At 40.6% G+C, this 17,741-nt stretch overlaps 1 protein-coding gene across 1 annotated transcript in view; it reads left to right on the forward strand.

Annotated features, from left to right (window-relative positions):
• lrp2b (low density lipoprotein receptor-related protein 2b) overlaps positions 1–17,278 on the forward strand; it is a 76,312-nt gene extending 59,034 nt beyond the window's left edge. The window contains exons 64-81 of the mRNA XM_058621180.1: positions 2,533–2,661; positions 3,584–3,715; positions 3,826–3,951; positions 4,563–4,706; positions 5,977–6,142; positions 6,830–6,958; positions 7,301–7,521; positions 8,882–9,064; positions 9,149–9,268; positions 9,898–9,985; positions 10,079–10,143; positions 10,263–10,425; positions 11,288–11,342; positions 11,453–11,584; positions 13,851–13,928; positions 16,081–16,164; positions 16,264–16,317; positions 16,966–17,278. Coding sequence (XP_058477163.1) covers positions 2,533–2,661; positions 3,584–3,715; positions 3,826–3,951; positions 4,563–4,706; positions 5,977–6,142; positions 6,830–6,958; positions 7,301–7,521; positions 8,882–9,064; positions 9,149–9,268; positions 9,898–9,985; positions 10,079–10,143; positions 10,263–10,425; positions 11,288–11,342; positions 11,453–11,584; positions 13,851–13,928; positions 16,081–16,164; positions 16,264–16,317; positions 16,966–17,004 — 2,108 coding nt within the window. The 3' untranslated portion in view covers positions 17,005–17,278. The remainder of the gene's footprint in view (positions 1–2,532; positions 2,662–3,583; positions 3,716–3,825; positions 3,952–4,562; positions 4,707–5,976; positions 6,143–6,829; positions 6,959–7,300; positions 7,522–8,881; positions 9,065–9,148; positions 9,269–9,897; positions 9,986–10,078; positions 10,144–10,262; positions 10,426–11,287; positions 11,343–11,452; positions 11,585–13,850; positions 13,929–16,080; positions 16,165–16,263; positions 16,318–16,965) is intronic.
• The last annotated feature ends 463 nt before the right edge of the window (positions 17,279–17,741 follow it).

Raw genomic sequence — 17,741 nt, forward strand, 5'->3', positions numbered from 1 at the left:
TCGGTTCAATTGGGGGTTGAAACATTCAGTCAGTCCGAGTTTGCTTTCACACTTTTGCACTTTAGTGAAACAAACCAAACCTTTTGGATAACTCGTTCCCCTCCTCGCCTGAGGCGTCGCTGCATCAAGAGTTACTGAAGGAGAAGACGAGACAAAAAATGAACAAGGAAACTGGCTCATCTGTTGGTTAATGCAGGACAACTTCTGTTTCCTCCACATCAGAGCAAAACATTCCCCGAATTTTGTTTCCGAGCATAAGAACTAGGAACTCTGATCCGCCTAAAACATAGGTCTCAGTTCGCTCACATAAAACAAAATAAACAACCCAAACCGATGAGGATTTGATGCAGCTCCATGTTTTGCGTTTGTTTGCGGTTTGTTTCACTAAAGTGCAAAAGTGCGAAGGCAAATTTGGAGAGGCTGAATGATGCAACCCCCAATTGAATCGAGTCCCTAATCGTATTGAGTCTAGCGGAGACTATTAGGTGTCAATACGACTTTGTGTCACTGGAACAAGCTGTCATCACCCTCATGTCCAACCAGGGTGAGGCTTTTTGTCCAAGACTCCTCTAATATTTTTATAAACGCCAGAGCTGTCGCTGAGCACCTCACAAAGCTGCAACTCCATATCAGATTCTTGGGCATTTCCTGTTACCCTTTAATGCCATAATGCCTTCAGCTGTGGCCAGAGACGGTTATCTCAAGAACACATCCTTTCAAATTTGGCAGAAATGTTACCATTGACAGGAGGATGAACCAGGTCGATTTTTGTGGTCACAGGTCAAGGTCACTGTGACCTCAGATTGTTGAGTGTTCGGTAGTGTTGTAGTCAAGACTACCTAAACCGAGACCAGGTCAAGACCAAGACCACAGTGTATCAAGACCAAGACAAGACCAAGACTTTGAGGGGTCGAGACTGAGACAAGACCAAGGCTTTGAGGTGTCGAGACCGAGACAAGACCAAGACCGAGGCAGTAAAAGTTGGACGTAGCGTCCCTTTGCAGAATTTACACGTTGCGCTGTGTTTTCTTTTGGAGGTATTTATGCACAAAAAGTCTTTGTGGTTCAGGTAACCAAATTTTATTATAGAGTTGGCTGACATCTTCTCACGGCCTCTTCTCCTATCACTCACATGCATTTTTGTAGGGGGCGTGTGAAAGGGGGTGGGAAGGGGTGACAGCCGTTAACGGTGACAAAAATTTCAAATGATAAATGAGTCAAGTTCTTGGTTGTACCCGAAGCAATACGGTTTACGCAAAATCCCAGTAATGATATTAACAAGTTAATCCACAAATGCACAGGCAATTTATTGATATCCTCAGTTGTTATCTTGACCGGTCTTGAAATAAAATCCCGAGTCCGCTTTGTCCGAGACCGAGACAAGACCGAGTAAAAATGCAGTCGATTCCGAGACGAGACCGAGACCTTCAAAAAGTGGTCTTGAGTACTACAACACTAGTTTTCGCCAAGTGATTTACGCAATGTAGTACATCTCATACTATATACATATAAAATGCTTTTAAGGGGTTAGAATAATATTAGTATATGACATTATACTAATATTAGTTACTTATCAAAGTTAAGTTGCATTATTCACTATATTAAACCATATACTTTATCTTGTGTATAGATACTTTGTGCCTCTACATATAACAATGCTATTGTGTTTTTACATTGAAACGGTCCCTTGTCAAACAGCCATAATCGGATGTGTAATCAGTTCAGTTTCAACAAACTCTCCACTGATCAGTTCCCTCATCAGTGTCTGGGCTCAGTGAGGATTAGTCAGGACAACATTAATGCCTCCTGAACTCTGCACCCACATCGGTGAAATGAGAAGTTCCAAAATGACATCCATGTTTGCGCAGGACACCAAAGCCTGAAACATCGTTTAGTGGAATTATTACACAATCAGCTTAAACATCAATCAGCAAATTATTGCAATGGCAGATTAAACAGTTGGGTTCAGAGCAGAGGTGGACATTGGCTTACTCATCCTAATCCTTTCCTTTTCTGCGAAAGAGAGACAATAGAGACAGAGGAGAATGTGTGGACGGGCATTTGGGTTGGTGTGATGGAGAATGTTGTGATGTTAAAGTGGTAGTTTGGGTATTTTGAAGTGTGGTTGTGTTGCTTCCTCTTAACTTAACTTTTAGAAATCTAATCAAATGTATCACAAAACAGAGACTGAAAAAGAAAATGTTTATACAAACCTAGGACATGCATTCATTGGTGAAATTGAAGTTATGTTCATTCAAGTTAACAATTGTACGTGTGTTCATATTACTAACTTGAACTTAATTCATTTCAAGTTTAGTCTTATAGTTTAGTCTTATCCAACCCTTTTCTCTTTTTAATTTAAATCAATATTAGCATCACAGTCCATTCAGAGTTTGGACAGTTGGTTGAACCAGGGTTCCCACAGATCCTTGAAATCCTTGAATGTTTGTGAAAATTAGACATGGGTCATTGAAAATGCTTGAATTTTGTTGTTGATATTTAGGTAAAATGTCTCCTTCCTGTCGTCCTCAGGCCGCGAGCCCACGCTGCCACCTTGCACACTGGAAGAGTTCAAATGCACCAACGGCGTCTGTGTGCCGCTGCCATACGTGTGTGACCACAACGACAACTGTGGGGACCGAACGGATGAGCTGGGCTGCAGTAAGTCGCAGACAACACACCAATTCAACTGATCGCAATATTCGTTTGTATGTCGCTTAAAAAATGTGTTTCCCAAACATCTTCAACTGAAGGGGTTTATGAGCACAGAAAAGAAAAGGGCAAAACCTGGTTATTAATTACGACGGAGTATTAAGGCCACATCGAGAATAAAGTGGTACATTTACGAGAATAAAGGCGTAATATTCTAACCTGGTGTTTTAGAAGAGGAGAGTTGTTAAAATGAGGGCCATGAAGCATTTCATGGAATTGTACTTTAGAATAGGGTTCACAAACAAGGAGATACTTCATTTTTTGGCACATCAGCATCATAAGTATCAGGACTTATGCAGTATATGCAAGGAAATGCATCTTTCCCGCAGAAAGAACCAGGCGGACTTGGAGGAAATGGCTGCTTTTGTGGAGGGGGAAACAGCTGGAACTGGTCGACTGCAGGGTTATCAGTGGATGCATCAGCAGGCCATTCAGAGGGGTTTCGTGGTTTCTCAAGAAACAATCCAACTGATTATTAAGATTTTGGATCCAGAAGGAGTCGAGGCCCGGTGAGCACGGCGTCTCCGATGCCGGCAGAACACCTGCAGAGACCCCAACGCCTTATGGCATATGGATTCATGATAAACTAGAGAAACCACAAATCCCCTCTGAATGGCCTGCCGATACATCCACCTTCTATTTCCCCCTCCACAAAAGCAGCAATTTCCTCCAAGTCCGCAACTCTCCTCTTCTAAAACAACAGGTTGGAATATTACGGCTTTATTCTCGTAATTTTACGACTTACTTTATTTTGTTAGCTGATTTATTTGGACTCACTGAATCATTTGGGAAACTTTGTATTGCTTGAACCTGTGTGAATAATAATAAGTAGTTTTAAATGTTTGAAAAGCTTTGCCGTGTCTCGCTCCAGACTTTGGCGTTGATCGCAACTGTGAGGAGAAGCTGTGCCAGCACGAGTGCACCAACCTGAACGGCACCGGTTTCATCTGCTCCTGCAGGAAGGGGTACAGAGTGGACCCAGACAACACCTACAACTGCTTAGGTACACACACACACACACACACACTGTGGTCCGTTCTTTCATTCAGGAATGAACACATCTCAAAAACACCAATAAACTGTGTAGATGAGAGGTTTCCTGTTGTCTTTCAGACATCGACGAGTGTGACGTGTATGGCACCTGTCCTCAGTACTGTAAGAACACCAAAGGCAGCTATGACTGTGAGTGTGCCCCTGGATACAGGAAGGTGGGCAACGGCAACATGTGCGAGGCTGAAGGTGAGGAAAAATGTTTACGGAGCCGACGTAGGCTTAGAGTGTGTGTGTGAAACTGACGTCGTTGTTCTGCCTCTATTTGGTCTTGGTGAACAGAAGCGATGTAACATTACCTGTATGCTGCATCCTGTCAATCAATATGACACAGTGATTTGAATTTGTTGGTTAAAGGTCAAAGGTTAAGGTCACTGCCACCCTGTAGATTTCAGTTTTGGCATTATGAACACGATAAACACAGATGTGCACTTGAATTAGAGGACGAAGTGAATAGAAGTCTGTGTACAAAGGTCACGTGGTTGGACATGTTATGTTGCGATGACTGACATTAAAGAGGCTGCAGTGGATCAATGACCTCTGTGTGCCGTGATGTCAACTCAATGGTTTTCTTACTAGACTTTGGTGCGACACAGACCTCATTTCCCAAGGTTGTCTAACAAGATGAAGATTTCCTGCTTGCGGCCATGTTTTCAGAGAGCGTCACTACCTGTCTGTGTGGGTAGTGATGTACTGTATATAGTCAGTCTCCAACCACACTAACAAATATCCCTTTGTTGTATTTACACATTTCTAGAGTCAAAAGGAACATGTTATGGATAAACGTCTGTCTTTTTCAGGAGCAACTCCCCTGCTCCTTCTCCCTGAGAACATTCGTATCCGGAGGTTCAACCTACAGACGGAGGCCTACCGTGACTTCCTCCAGGAAGAAGAGCATATCATGGGTCTGGACTACGACTGGGACCACAACAACACTGGCTTCAGTAAGAATCTCACCCTCTAGACTGAAAACCTTACAGCAAAACTTTGCATATTCGGTCAAAAGTCACCACTGATGCCCCCTCCCTTTCCTCTCCTGGGCATGTGCATTTGTTTTCAATGGAGCCGGCAAACACGAGCAGTGGAGCCATGTCCGCGTCCACGCAGGTCGCCATGAGTTTTGCACAATTCTTGCCATAAGTAAAAAGCCGCTCTGATGTTTACTCGTGTGTGCGCCCTCGCTCGGTCAGACAGTTTCCTCTTCCTCACTTCCTCCGACAACGGCTTCCTCAGCTCCTTTTTTCGCCACCTCTGCCATGATGAACGTCTACAATAATGCTACCGCTGCCTTGATCTTATAGGGGCGTGTGTGTCGCGCCAGGAAGCAATCTGTGATTCTTGCAAGACCCAAGACTACACCAGACCTCCTGATTCTGACAAACAGACAGTAGGGGGAGTGGAGAGAGCCCCTACTTGTCACGATTATAGGTTTTCTTGGTATGATTATTGTCAGAGAATTAATTACCGATATCACGATTATCACGTTTATTAGGCGTTAATTGATTTCACAACACTGTGAATGTTGTGTGAAATCACATGAACGCTGCTTATAGGTCTTAACGTTTCCTTTATTTATATCCTTTGATGACAAAATAACAAAATAATGTAGCAAATACACTACACTATTATATAGGAAGAATTATTAAATTATTTAAGTCATCAATTGTCATCTATACCAAATGTTTAAGTTTATTTTAATCTTTTTGTATGTATGTGGCCAGATGTAAAAAAGTATCGATTATTGTGGTTTGTTTATTTCATGTTCAAATTACAACGACACAAATACATTTGTAATAATAATAATAATAATAATAATGAATTTGATTTGTAATGCACTTTATATTGAACAAACAATCTCAAAGTGCAAATAAATGAAACAGACGTCACATTACGTATAACGTAACATTAAGTGAAAGCCGAGCATGTGTCGTACACAATTCATTGCAAATGACACGCTTACATTTAGCGTATTCGTTCCATTTGAGTTGCACTGGACTAACAAGTATATGGTTCCGGGCTTCCAGAATAATCTTTTCTGGCGGTATTGAGGAAACCATACGATGAATATGCCGTAGCTTTTAATTGTGAAATCAAGTAATCGTGACATCCCTACTCCAAAGCTGTTAAATGATGGTCAAAATCCTGCATACTTCTGCTTTAAACATCAAATGTTGAAAATTGTGGGGTTTTTTTGATGTCCTTGTGCTTCCTCAGGTATGGTGTACTTCACTGTGGCCAGTCGGGACTCTGTGCCAGGAGCCATCAAGAGAGCTTACATACCGTCAGTGGATGACGGCAGCAACAATATCGGTGCTGCCGTTGACCTCGGCATCAAGTACATCACTAGTCCAGGTGGCATTGCCGTGGACTGGGTGGCCAGGTGTGTAAGCACTGACATAGGACTGTTCACACCTGGGATTAATATACATCCTGGATGTGTCTCTGGTTACCACATAATGATCCGATGTGGTTTCTCGTGCCCTTTATTCAAATACACTGTCATGTCAACACTGTTTGTGTCAAACAAATGTGTTTCTAATGAGTCCAACTGTGGGCTGGGACGATATTAGCTGAGGGGGAAGGATTGTGCCCTGAATTTTCTGATGGGTTCTGAGGACCCTTTCAGGACAGATTAGGAGTGTTCAGACCTTAACTTGGCACAGTCTGCACTCAGGATGGATATAAATACCAGAATTTGGGTCTTAGAAAAATACATCTTCTTAATAGAGAGTTTGAATGTGTTAAAGGAGCAGTAGGCAGGATTTACTTTCGTGTAAATGATCAAGAATTCGATATTAGCCTTTTAGCACAATGTAAATAAAATGACCCTGAGAGAGAGGAGGCTTTGACCAATCACAGGTCAGTCCAGAGAGCATGAGCGCTCATATTGGCTGTTCTCCTACTCCACCGACTCTATGCTGCTAAGAAATCTTAAACAGAGGGGAACAATTCAAAGACAATAAACAAAATCAATCATGTGTCAATATGAGCCAAACCTTTCAGAGGTGGAGAGGTTGCCTCGAGTCTCCTACCACATGTGAACAGTATCCTGTCTTTCAATTTTTAGAAACCTTTACTGGGCAGACTCCCGCTTGAAGAGGTTAGAGGTGGCCTTGTTGGACGGACGCTACAGGAAGCACCTGGTCTCGACGGACGTAGGTCACCCATCTGCTGTGGCGGTCAACCCACGACTTGGGTAAGACGGATACCGGACTTTAAAGAACTGCTTCTCACAGGTTGCTGTATGTGTATGTATTAAAAGATGAGATTTATTTTCGCGCATTCCAATTTGTGAACAAGTGGTAATGAATTGGACCTCTGCATCTTCTTCACACACACCTTTGTGAATCTGTCTCCACTCATGTACTGGTGCTCTGCAGTGGGAAGTCCGGCAGTATAACCCAGCACAGTGGTCCTTAAAGTGGGGTCCATGGGGGAGAAATGTTATATACTGCTAAACAAGCCACTTCTGCATGCCTTAAGACGGTTGTGCCCATAGAGAAAGGAGTGTACTCTTAACTGTGCTGCATTTCTGCAGGATGTTGTACTGGGCAGACCGAGGGGAAGCAGCCAAGATTGAGTGTTCTTGGCTGGACGGTCAGGAGAGGAAGGTCCTGGTGGCAGACGGTCTGGGTTGGCCCACCGGCCTGTCCGTTGACTTCACCAATGGCGATAGAATCTACTGGTCCGACTCCAAGGAAAGTCGCATCGAGTCTGTTCTGCCTTCAGGAGACGATCGAAGAACTGCGGTTTACATCGGTGAGGACCACAGACTATGAGACTCTAGACTGCGTGATTTGGAAATTGAATTTTTCTGCTTTAAAAATGCGAGTAAAGTTGACGATACTGTAGATATTTCAACAAGTTGTTTCCCAAACTGGCTCCCAATGGCAAATCATCCTGACCCACTATATAAATCTTCACAAGAGCAAATCCGGGCAACTACTTTGCAGCCATGTCTGATTTTGATTTAGTGAACAAACCATTTTCCATAAGACGTTTAGTTAATTCATCAAAACTTCATTTTATGCTTGTTATTTATTTTATATATGCACATAAATCATGTGTAAACGGTTTGAACCCATTTGTGGATCCAGACACAGTGTTTCGGAAGCATTACGCTTAGTATATTTTGTCAAGCAAGCATACACTAATTTATTATCATTATTAGTAGTAGTAGTAGTAATAATAACAATATGGTAAATAATTTTTTTGCGTATGTCTTTTCACAAGTTTTACAAAAGGAAACAACACTGTAGTAACATGACATAAATGTAAATGGCCATATCCTTAAATTACAGCATGTCCTTGTGCCAAATCATCTCTCAATATAAAGTACAACTTTTTAAACTTTTTAAAGTTATTGACTAGAAAACTCCAAAGTTTCACCTCATACACTGAAATACGCTTTTGCTGAAAGTACATACATGCATACATATATATATATGGACATCTGAAACATTTTCGCCTTCAATCTTTCTCATTTGACCTGAACATGAACATCATCTGCAGACTCTCCTTATCTGTACTATAGTCTATGTCACACCAGGACTAAGGACTTGGACCCAATTGGGAGACGTGAAAAATAAACAAACTTTTATTTTCCAAGTGCAATAAAAAAAACACGCCTAAGAGGAAAAAATTACCAACAAAAAACCAGCTAAAGCTATCAAATAAAATCACTCTTTTGAGGAAAACTAAGTTAACAAAAAACACTCTTTTTCGAGGGAAGGCGCAAGTTACATGAAACGAGAGGAGAGAGAAATTTCAAAATAAAACAGGAAACCACAAGACAACAGCTAAACACCACCAGCTTCCTTGGTCACGACATGCTATTAATTGCCATTTTATTTGAACAAGAAGCTACATTTAGTTTTCTAATTATCATTACAGGTTTATAGTGAGTTACTGTATAGAAGATATGAAGATGCCAAATTCATTGTTTTCACCCCAGCCAATTCCAGCCCCCCCCCCCTTTTTCTTTTTAAACCTCAAACCCAAAGGCATGAATTCGATGGATGTTGACACAATTCACAAATTGGAATTTTAACTTATAGATTGTCTTTAGTGGTATCAAAGATAAGGAATTATTAAACTATTTGAACGTTTATTTGTGTAGACGTGAGAAACCCCTTCAGCGTGAGCGTGTTCGAGGACCACGTTTACTGGAGCACTCAGGAGAAAGGCGAGGTGTTCCGCCAGGAAAAGTTTGGCCGTGGAGCAAAGACCAAGCTCCTGACTGCCGGGCCCTGGCTCACTCAGGTGTCTGTGTACCAGCAGCAGAAATACAACTCCATAGGCAGTAAGCTGAGCACACTCACTCTCTCTCACACACACACCATATTTACACAAATGTACACATTGTCTTTGTTTCTTATTTCTGCAGTGAAGAATCCTTGTAAAGGAACTTGTAGCCATCTGTGTTTGTTGCGCCCGGGAGGTTACACCTGCGCCTGCCCCAAGGGCATCAGCTTCACCCCTGGCAGTAACACTGACTGTGATGCTGGTAAATAATCCAAAGCTACTAAATCACATAATGAGGAATCATGTAAAGCACTGACGTTGTACAAATTGATGAGTAGTCTCAGTTTAATGCTTGTGTTCTTGCATGATGTTTATACTGTAGTTGTAGTTCAGGTTTCTTTGTTCTCCAGAGCAAATAAATGAAGAAAATACTCACATTTGAAGAAGCTTAAACAATCGAAAATCTTGCTTTAATCGTGAAAAAAGCTTCAAACCGCATCAATTATCAAAATAGTTGTCGATTAATTTAGTAATCGATTAATTAATTGTTTCGGCTCTAGTCTGAAATACATATAAAAGGCCTGTTCAGTTATTTTTTTTTTTTTTACATATCAGCATTAGCATTTTATGCCTTTATTGGACAAAAAAAGTGAATGCAGCAAAAGAACCCAGGTCACCGCAGAGGGCCATGGGGTACCAGCCTATACCAATGCTAAGAAATCTTATACCAGCAACCTTGTGTGTAGTATATCCAAGTTCTGCCATTAAACCCACCTAAACGTTACACAGTGGAGCTTTAAACAGACATGGATTATACAAGAAACTTATCTAGTGTCTCTCAGGAACTTGAACTATCACTGAAAGATGATTTGTTGGCATGAAACATTTCAGGATTCATTCCACCGCCTACTATGCCACCGCCATGTCAGTGTCAAAATGGAGGCACGTGCTACTTTGATGACGACAAAGCTCTCTGCAGGTAAGCTTTTTTTCAGGCTTTACGACCAGAAATGGAAAATGAAGACATATCCCAGTGGGTCATCATGAGACATGTGTTTCCTTCGGTTCACAGATGTCCTCCAGAATGGACGGGAGACTACTGCGAGACAAACATATACACCGCGGTCGCATCCTCAAGTATAATTAATTTTTGAAGCTTAACGATATGTAACACTACGTTCATTCAAAGTCACTCTTTGTTAGGAAACTTTATCATTTAGTTCATAAACCGCTCTGTTCATGTCGCTGTGTCTCAGTTGGAATAGCAATCGGCGTGACAGTAGTGGTCGTGGTGATTCTGATGGTTCTGGTCTACGCTGCCAGGAAGAAATCAAACCTGCTGGAGACGGTGCGGGGCAACCTGCCCTCCATGCCTAAAATGCCCAGCATGCCATCGTTCCCCACCATGGCAAACTTCAGGTGAGAAAAGAAATAGAAATATCTGGTCATTTTTTACTTTTCAAATACTGTATATAGTTTTTGATGGGCAACAATTACAAACTAAGACCAGAAGCAAATGTAAGCTTAAAGCTGCAGTGTGTGTAACTTTCAAAAATAATAAATAAAACGTGAATAATGCAATTTATGTATTCTTTCTGTGCGACCTATTGACTCACAGACCGGTACACTGGGCTGACATTATTTTAACGCCACTGGACGCATCAGAGGTTTTACTGATTTTAAATCTGAAGAACAGTGATTGGGGCAGAACCCCACAATAACCCATTACAGCGAGTTGCATACTTTTGTTTCGCACCGTAACTTGAACAAGCCAAAATGATTCAATCTTCTCAGCCATGTCTTCATCCACAGTTTTTTGCATTTCTCAGCACAAAATACAAAAAAATACAAAACAACGCCGACAATCCACCTCCATGTCTGTTTATATTCTGAACAAATGCGAGTTTCTGTGACATCCCTGAAATAGTTTGGTTAAACGCCCAGTGTGTCCTGTGTCCCGACTGGATCGTCTAATCTCTGGTCTCTCAGGATAAAAACACTGAAAATGGTTTACAAAGTCTGTCGTGTCTGTGGTCTCCCCCGTTTTAAAATCAGTCGGATTTGAAAATCCTCTGGTGTGAGACTAGAGGATTTGTTATTTTCCACCTTAATTTAGTAGGATTTAATTTCTAGCAGCAGAACAGAAATGTTTTTTAAAAATTTTATTTAAATGAATATATCAGCTAATATGTACACCAGCCTGCACAAATGTAAGCTACAATAGGATTTCTATTAAGTTTGATATTATATGATATTCTGTTTCTGTGTTGATGATTTTCAGGACGCGAAATGGCCCAAGACCAGAAAACGGTGAAACGAGACTGAATTCAGAACCGGTCAGAAGCTCCAAACTCTCATTTAAATCCAACTATTTTATTAATTGCCAGTCACTTTTGAACCTTACTTGTTAACTTACATGTTATTTACTTGTTCTGTCTTCTCTCAGGTCCCCTCTCTGTCTGTTTCCATGGTGGACGAGGACGACAATAATTTTGAGAACCCGGCGTATGAAGCTGGAGATCAACTCACTGTCAGCCGCGTGGTGCCGGTCACGTCTGCTCCTGGTGGAATAAACAAGGTCAATAAACACAAATCACTGCACTGACTCGACTCACGCTCACTTACAACTGGCTTTGCCTGCATGAATCATGGTGACACTTTGCTGTGAGGCTGAACTACGAAGTAATTCTGCAGCAGAAAAAAACCCAAAAAAGCAAACGCATGACATGAATTGAACCATGATTGAAAGCAATTGTTTTTGAAGTGGAAAAAAACCTTCAAGTCACAAGGTCGGCGCTGCGATCACTTTTTGGCAAGTGCAAGTGTATACATCATGGGTTGTGTTGGCCTGTTAAGTGGATTCCAGCTGGTAAATAGAACTGGCTGAGGTATAATCTGCCAAATATTATCTTCAGTAATGAAACCAAGTGATTTTGAGGCAGAAAAAACCTTTAGGTCACAAGGTCGCAGCTGTAATCACTTTTTGGCAAGTGTAAAAGAGCATTTTATCTGTTGTTCTGGCGTTTTGAGGTTCATTGGAATGAATGAGGTATAGTTTGCCAAACCATGAATGAAATTAAGTGATTTTGAGGTAGATAAAAACTTAAAGTTACAAGGTAGGAGCTGCATTGACTTTTTGGCCAGACTTATAAAGCACCACTTCCTTTCAACGTGGCTTTCAAAATAAGATCCTCTGACCTCGGCTTTTTACCCCTTCTTATATCAAACTTTTGCCATAACGCTTAACAATAAAAATGGTTTACAGTTTATTGTTGTAAAATAAATATTGTGCTTGTGTTAGTTGACATTCTACAAGTGTAGAAAATTCAGGTTCATCAAAATAGGAAAGAACAGGGGGAAGAAATGGAGTCGCTCAAGGAAATTTTCCAAGCTGAGTCTGAGGCCGTTTCTCAATATCCATACTTGTGCGTACTTGCGTACTCCCGTACTTGTGAAAACGTCATCAGCCTCAGTCCAAGTTCTGTTCCAATTCTCAAGTAAGTGAACAGCGAGGACGGTTCTCAAACCCGGAAGTGTTCTCGCTCCGCCCATTTTTACCAAGTATGCATCGGAGGTGACTTAAGCTTACTTGGGATGGCCATGTATCCCAGAATACATTTCGGCGGAGCATAGCAGCAAATAATAGAAATATAAATCTGAAATAAATATTTTTCTGTGTCCCGGAACAAAGTTTTAACATCATTTGAGGCGAGAAATTAGTCATTTAGAATTTAAACATGTGGTTTATGTATTAAGATATGACGTATTTATAGTTTATCAGCTCCGCCTCTGCGGACGCTCGGCGCTCACTGTGCCTGGCACAGAGCAGCGTTACCTCGGCCTGTCCTGATGAAATGATCCGCTGGCTCAGACGTCGCTGTCATTAGATGCTCGGTGTGATGCATAGATTTGTTGTTGACGTGTTATTTTGTTTTTAATGGAAACGTTTTGACCTGACAGGTTGAAGGTTTGTATATTATTAATGTTTTTTTTATTTTAACTGTGAATGTTAGATTTATATTAAAGTCGCACGGTCATTGTATCTGTATTTAAATATAATATGTAAATATTAGATATGTATAGTATAGTATGTAGAGTAGTATATATTTGTACACTTACATATATGTCATACATACTACTCTACAATGCTATAATATATCTATTTTCCACATTGTATTATTTGTATTGTATATTTTAATAGAAATAAATTAATAAATGAAGTTAAATATTTAAAATGTAAAAAAAAAACAACATATATATGCATTTATTAAAAGTATTTCATATGTTAATTTATCAACACTGTAGGTGGCGCTAATGAGGCTGCAGCACTTGGCGCAAGCCACCATTCAAAAAGCAGAACAATACATACATACTTGCATACTTGAGTATTGAGAAACAACCACATACTTGTGTACCCCCGTACTTGGCAAGTATATACTCCCAGCGTACTTCTCAATATACAAGTACATACTTGCTTACTTGAGTATTGAGAAACGGCCTGAGTCATGTCCTCGGAGTTCTGAATCCAAGTCTGACTCAGATTTTAATTTCAAGAAATTTGTTTGAACTTTTTTTTAAAAATGGGATTTGTAAAGGTGTTTCACACATTGGGTGAATTAAGCCACTTATAAAAGAATTATCTTGTAAAATCTGTGCCTGCTTAAGTCTATGATATCGTAGAGGAAATGTGTTATTTAATGACTTTGGTTTAATATCATTCATTCTGAGAGACACAAACTTACCAAACAACAATCACCTTAAACTATACACAACACTTGAAAAGAAGTGTATTTGTTGTATGTATATTTTTCCTCATTCTTGTGATCCTGTTTTTCCTTCTCCAGGAGAACATTGATAATCCTTTGTACGCAGAAGACGTTCAGGCCAGGAGCGCTGCAGAGGAACCTGCTCCTACCAAAAAGGTTGGTTTCACATCCACAATGGAGTTAGTCATTCAAGCCAAATGCTTTTTCACATCCCATGATTTAGGACCTTTGAATCTACATGATCAGAACACACTGAAGAAACTGCAGAGGATGAAATCTGATATAATGAGGTGTTTTACTGACTTTCTCCTCAGTTTGGGACTTTAAAGGGACCCTTTGCCTTTTTTGAAGTGTAGAACTATGAGTCAGTGCTGACTCCCTGAGACCAGAACCAGCCTGAGACATTAGCTCTCACTGTAATAAAAGACTCAGCTCATAAAATGTGTGCCTGGTTAAGTCTACAATGTCCAAAGAATATGTTTGCTGCTTTAACTCTGCTGTTAGACAGCCTTTTCCAACAGGAAACATTAGTTTGTAAACCACTCTCTCTTCCAAACCAAAGTCCGTAGAGAATAATCTGCCTTTTAGCTCACTGGGAGACAGGAGCTGCTGATCCACCGCTTCCTTGTTAGTGGTTTCCTCCATGGACTTTGCTGTGGGAAAGTCACACAATCTTCAGTTTCCAGTAGGACAGGGACTTAAGGCCCTGGTATGCTCGCTCGTCAGGGTCCTGTAGTATCTGACTTTACCATCGGGTGGCGGTACAAGTCTGGACGCAGGGAATAGGACGCATTCCTACCAAAGAAGAAGAGAATGATGCTACAGCTCCCTCTGACACGTCTGCTTCGAGTCGAGTCAGGGGCCGTTTCTCAATATCCATACTTGTGCGTACTTGTGCGTACTTGTGCGTACTTGTGCGTACTTGCGTACTCCCGTACTTGTGAAAACGTCATCAGCCTCAGTCCAAGTTCTGTTCCAATTCTCAAGTAAGCGAACAGCGAGGATCGTTCTCAAACCCGGAAGTGTTCTCGCTCCGCCCATTTTTACCAAGTATGCATCGGAGGTGACTTAAGCGTACTTGGGATGGCCATGTATCCCAGAATACATTTCGGCATAGCATAGCAGCAGATAATAGAAATATAAATCTGAAATAAATATTTTTCTGTGTCCCGGAACAAAGTTTTAACATCATTTGAGGCGAGAAATGAGTCATTTAGAATTCAAACATGTGGTTTGTGTATGAAGATATGACGTATTTATAGTTTGGCAGCGACGTTTGTCGGAGGTGATCAGCTCCGCCTCTGCGGGCGCTCGGCGCTCACTGTGCCCGGCACAGAGCAGCGTTACCTCGGCCTGTCCTGATGAAATGATCCGCTGGCTCTGTCATTAGATGCTCGGTGTGATCCATAGATTTGTTGTTGACGTGTTATTTTGTTTTTAATGGAAACATTTTGACCTGACAGTTTGAAGGTTTGTATATTGTTAATGTTTTATTTATTTTAACTTTGAATGTTAGATTTATATTTAAATATAATATGTAAATATTAGATATGTATAGTATAGTATGTAGAGTAGTATATATTTGTACACGTACATATATGTCATACATATATATATATATACTACTCTACAATGCTGTAATATATCTATTTTCCACATTGTATTATTTGTATTGTATATTTTGATAGAAATAAATTAATAAATGAAGTTAAATATTTAAAATGTAAAAATAATAACAACATATTTATGCATTTATTAAAAGTATTTCATATGTTCATTTATCAACACCGTAGGTGGCGGTAATGAGGCTGCAGCACTTGGCGCCAGCCACCATTCAAACAGCAGAACAATACATACATACTTGCATACTTGAGTATTGAGAAACAACCACATACTTGTGTACTCCCGTACTTGGCAAGTATATACTCCCAGCGTACTTCTCAAGTATATACTTCCCAAGTACGCAAGTACATACTTGCTTACTTGAGTATTGAGAAACGGCCACTATCATTGGTGACTACTTCTATTGTCCAAATGTTTGCTTGGTGAGTGGGGCTTAATACTCCACCTACTGGTGGGGTGGAGTTTCAGTTTGTGCGTGTTGGGTCTGCGTGCGCTGTACATGGAGTATACTATACCAGGGCCTTTAAGCAGGTGTAGAATGTATTGGATGAGCCTTCTAAAATCAGTTTTTAAGTGTCCATGTTTCAAGCTGGGTCTCAGTGAATGCGTGCACACAGTGCTGACTGTGTGTCAGTACTTACTAAAAAACCCAAACTGTCCCTTTTTTAAACTGTTTACATTCTAGGAGGCTTTTGAGAACCCGGCATATGACTCGGAGACAGAAGACGCTGACGTCCCTTCTGCACAACCGGCTGCAGCAGGCATACAGGTAGCCATGGAGACGCACTGTGTCACAACAGCACATGACAAAATGCTAGAAAGTCAAACATCTGAAGTTGATTCCTTTCATTTCTTCTTTTCGTGGCAGTTTGGAGCGAGTGGGGATGACAGTTTTGTGGCTTTCAGAAATCCTGCGTATACGGTGAGTCCACTGTGACGAGAAGCAAGGAATGAGCGTGTCACGGAAGTAAACTAACTAACTACTAACTTTAGTAACTAAATACACCAGACTCCTCGGTTAAATATTGAGATTATAGACATCTCATATGCTAAATGTTGGAGATTAATGCACATTTTCATGATTTTTAAGTCTGATTTTTAACTGATCTACAGTTCCGCATTGTTTAGTTTGATTCTTGTTTCGGACGTCGCGCTCTGTTGACGACACATTTTAGTATGGGCTCATCTCGCCTGGAACCTCGTCAGAGCAGGTACCAACGAGTTGAGCCGAGCCGAGCCGAGCCGTGCTAGAACTGGTATAATGGAAAAGTGCCATTTGTCTGTGATGCAATAGGTCGACCGGGAAACACCCAACACTAACGAGCTAAAAGGGGCCAAGAAAACACAAATTAGTCAAGACATCACACATATTTTATGAGGAAATCACATTTTTAAATTAAAAGTGAGAACTAATCAAGAAAGAAGACTAGTACAAAGTTATTGAAGCAGCTACTGTAAGTACTTCCTTTAATCTATGTGTAAAATCAGATGTCAGTATACTTGATATGTTAGAAACATTCTAACTATAAATAATAGACATTGCCGCCATTGTCCCTTTGTTTCCAAACAGGAATACTCACAAGCGCCTGCTGCTGATTCTGACGTCTAGGATTAGACCGCACCACATGTCAAGTCTGACACCTCACTCTTGAAATAACTGCACGGTTCAACAGACTGAAAATGTCACATGCTGGACAACCAGGAACAAATCAACCCCAATAGTTTGTACAAGAAAATTACTTTGTGTGTCACATCGTAAACGCATTGCTTTAATTTTAGTGTCGCTGTTTGTGTAAAAAAGAAAGATGTTATTCTAGAGGATTTAATGTAACTAATTTGTTTAATGATGGAATGAATGAATAAAAACGTGTTTTTTATGATTATGATAAGTTTGTTGTGGCTCTTTTGTTTGGAAAATGATATTAAAGTGGGGTTTGGGTTTTGAAGAGCACATATAATTTTTTGACTTCAGTGTTTGAGAACATTTGTTGACATTTACGCAAGTGACTCAAATCGAATGAGGCAGCAGTAGACCAGCAGCTCCTGTGTTCCCTTAAGCCCCATGGACTTAAGTGCAGTGGCATTAACCGTTTGCAAACTTCAGTTTTGATCCAAAAAGGCTGTGTTAGGGTGAGCGTGGCAAACATACTGTTCAGACTAAAGCAGGTGTATCAGCTCATATAACCACACTCCATAAACCAGAGTGTCCGTGGGCTCTTAAAAAGTATTAAAAGATGATAAATCAATTTTGGGAAAGTGAAGGCCCTTAAAAAGTATTAAAAAGTCTTAATCGTGGTTTCATGAGGTAAAAAATTTTGTCCATATAGAGTTTGACTTCTAAAAATA

Source organism: Solea solea, chromosome 21 (assembly GCF_958295425.1).
Source record: "Solea solea chromosome 21, fSolSol10.1, whole genome shotgun sequence".
NCBI classification, from domain to species: Eukaryota; Metazoa; Chordata; class Actinopteri; order Pleuronectiformes; family Soleidae; genus Solea; species Solea solea.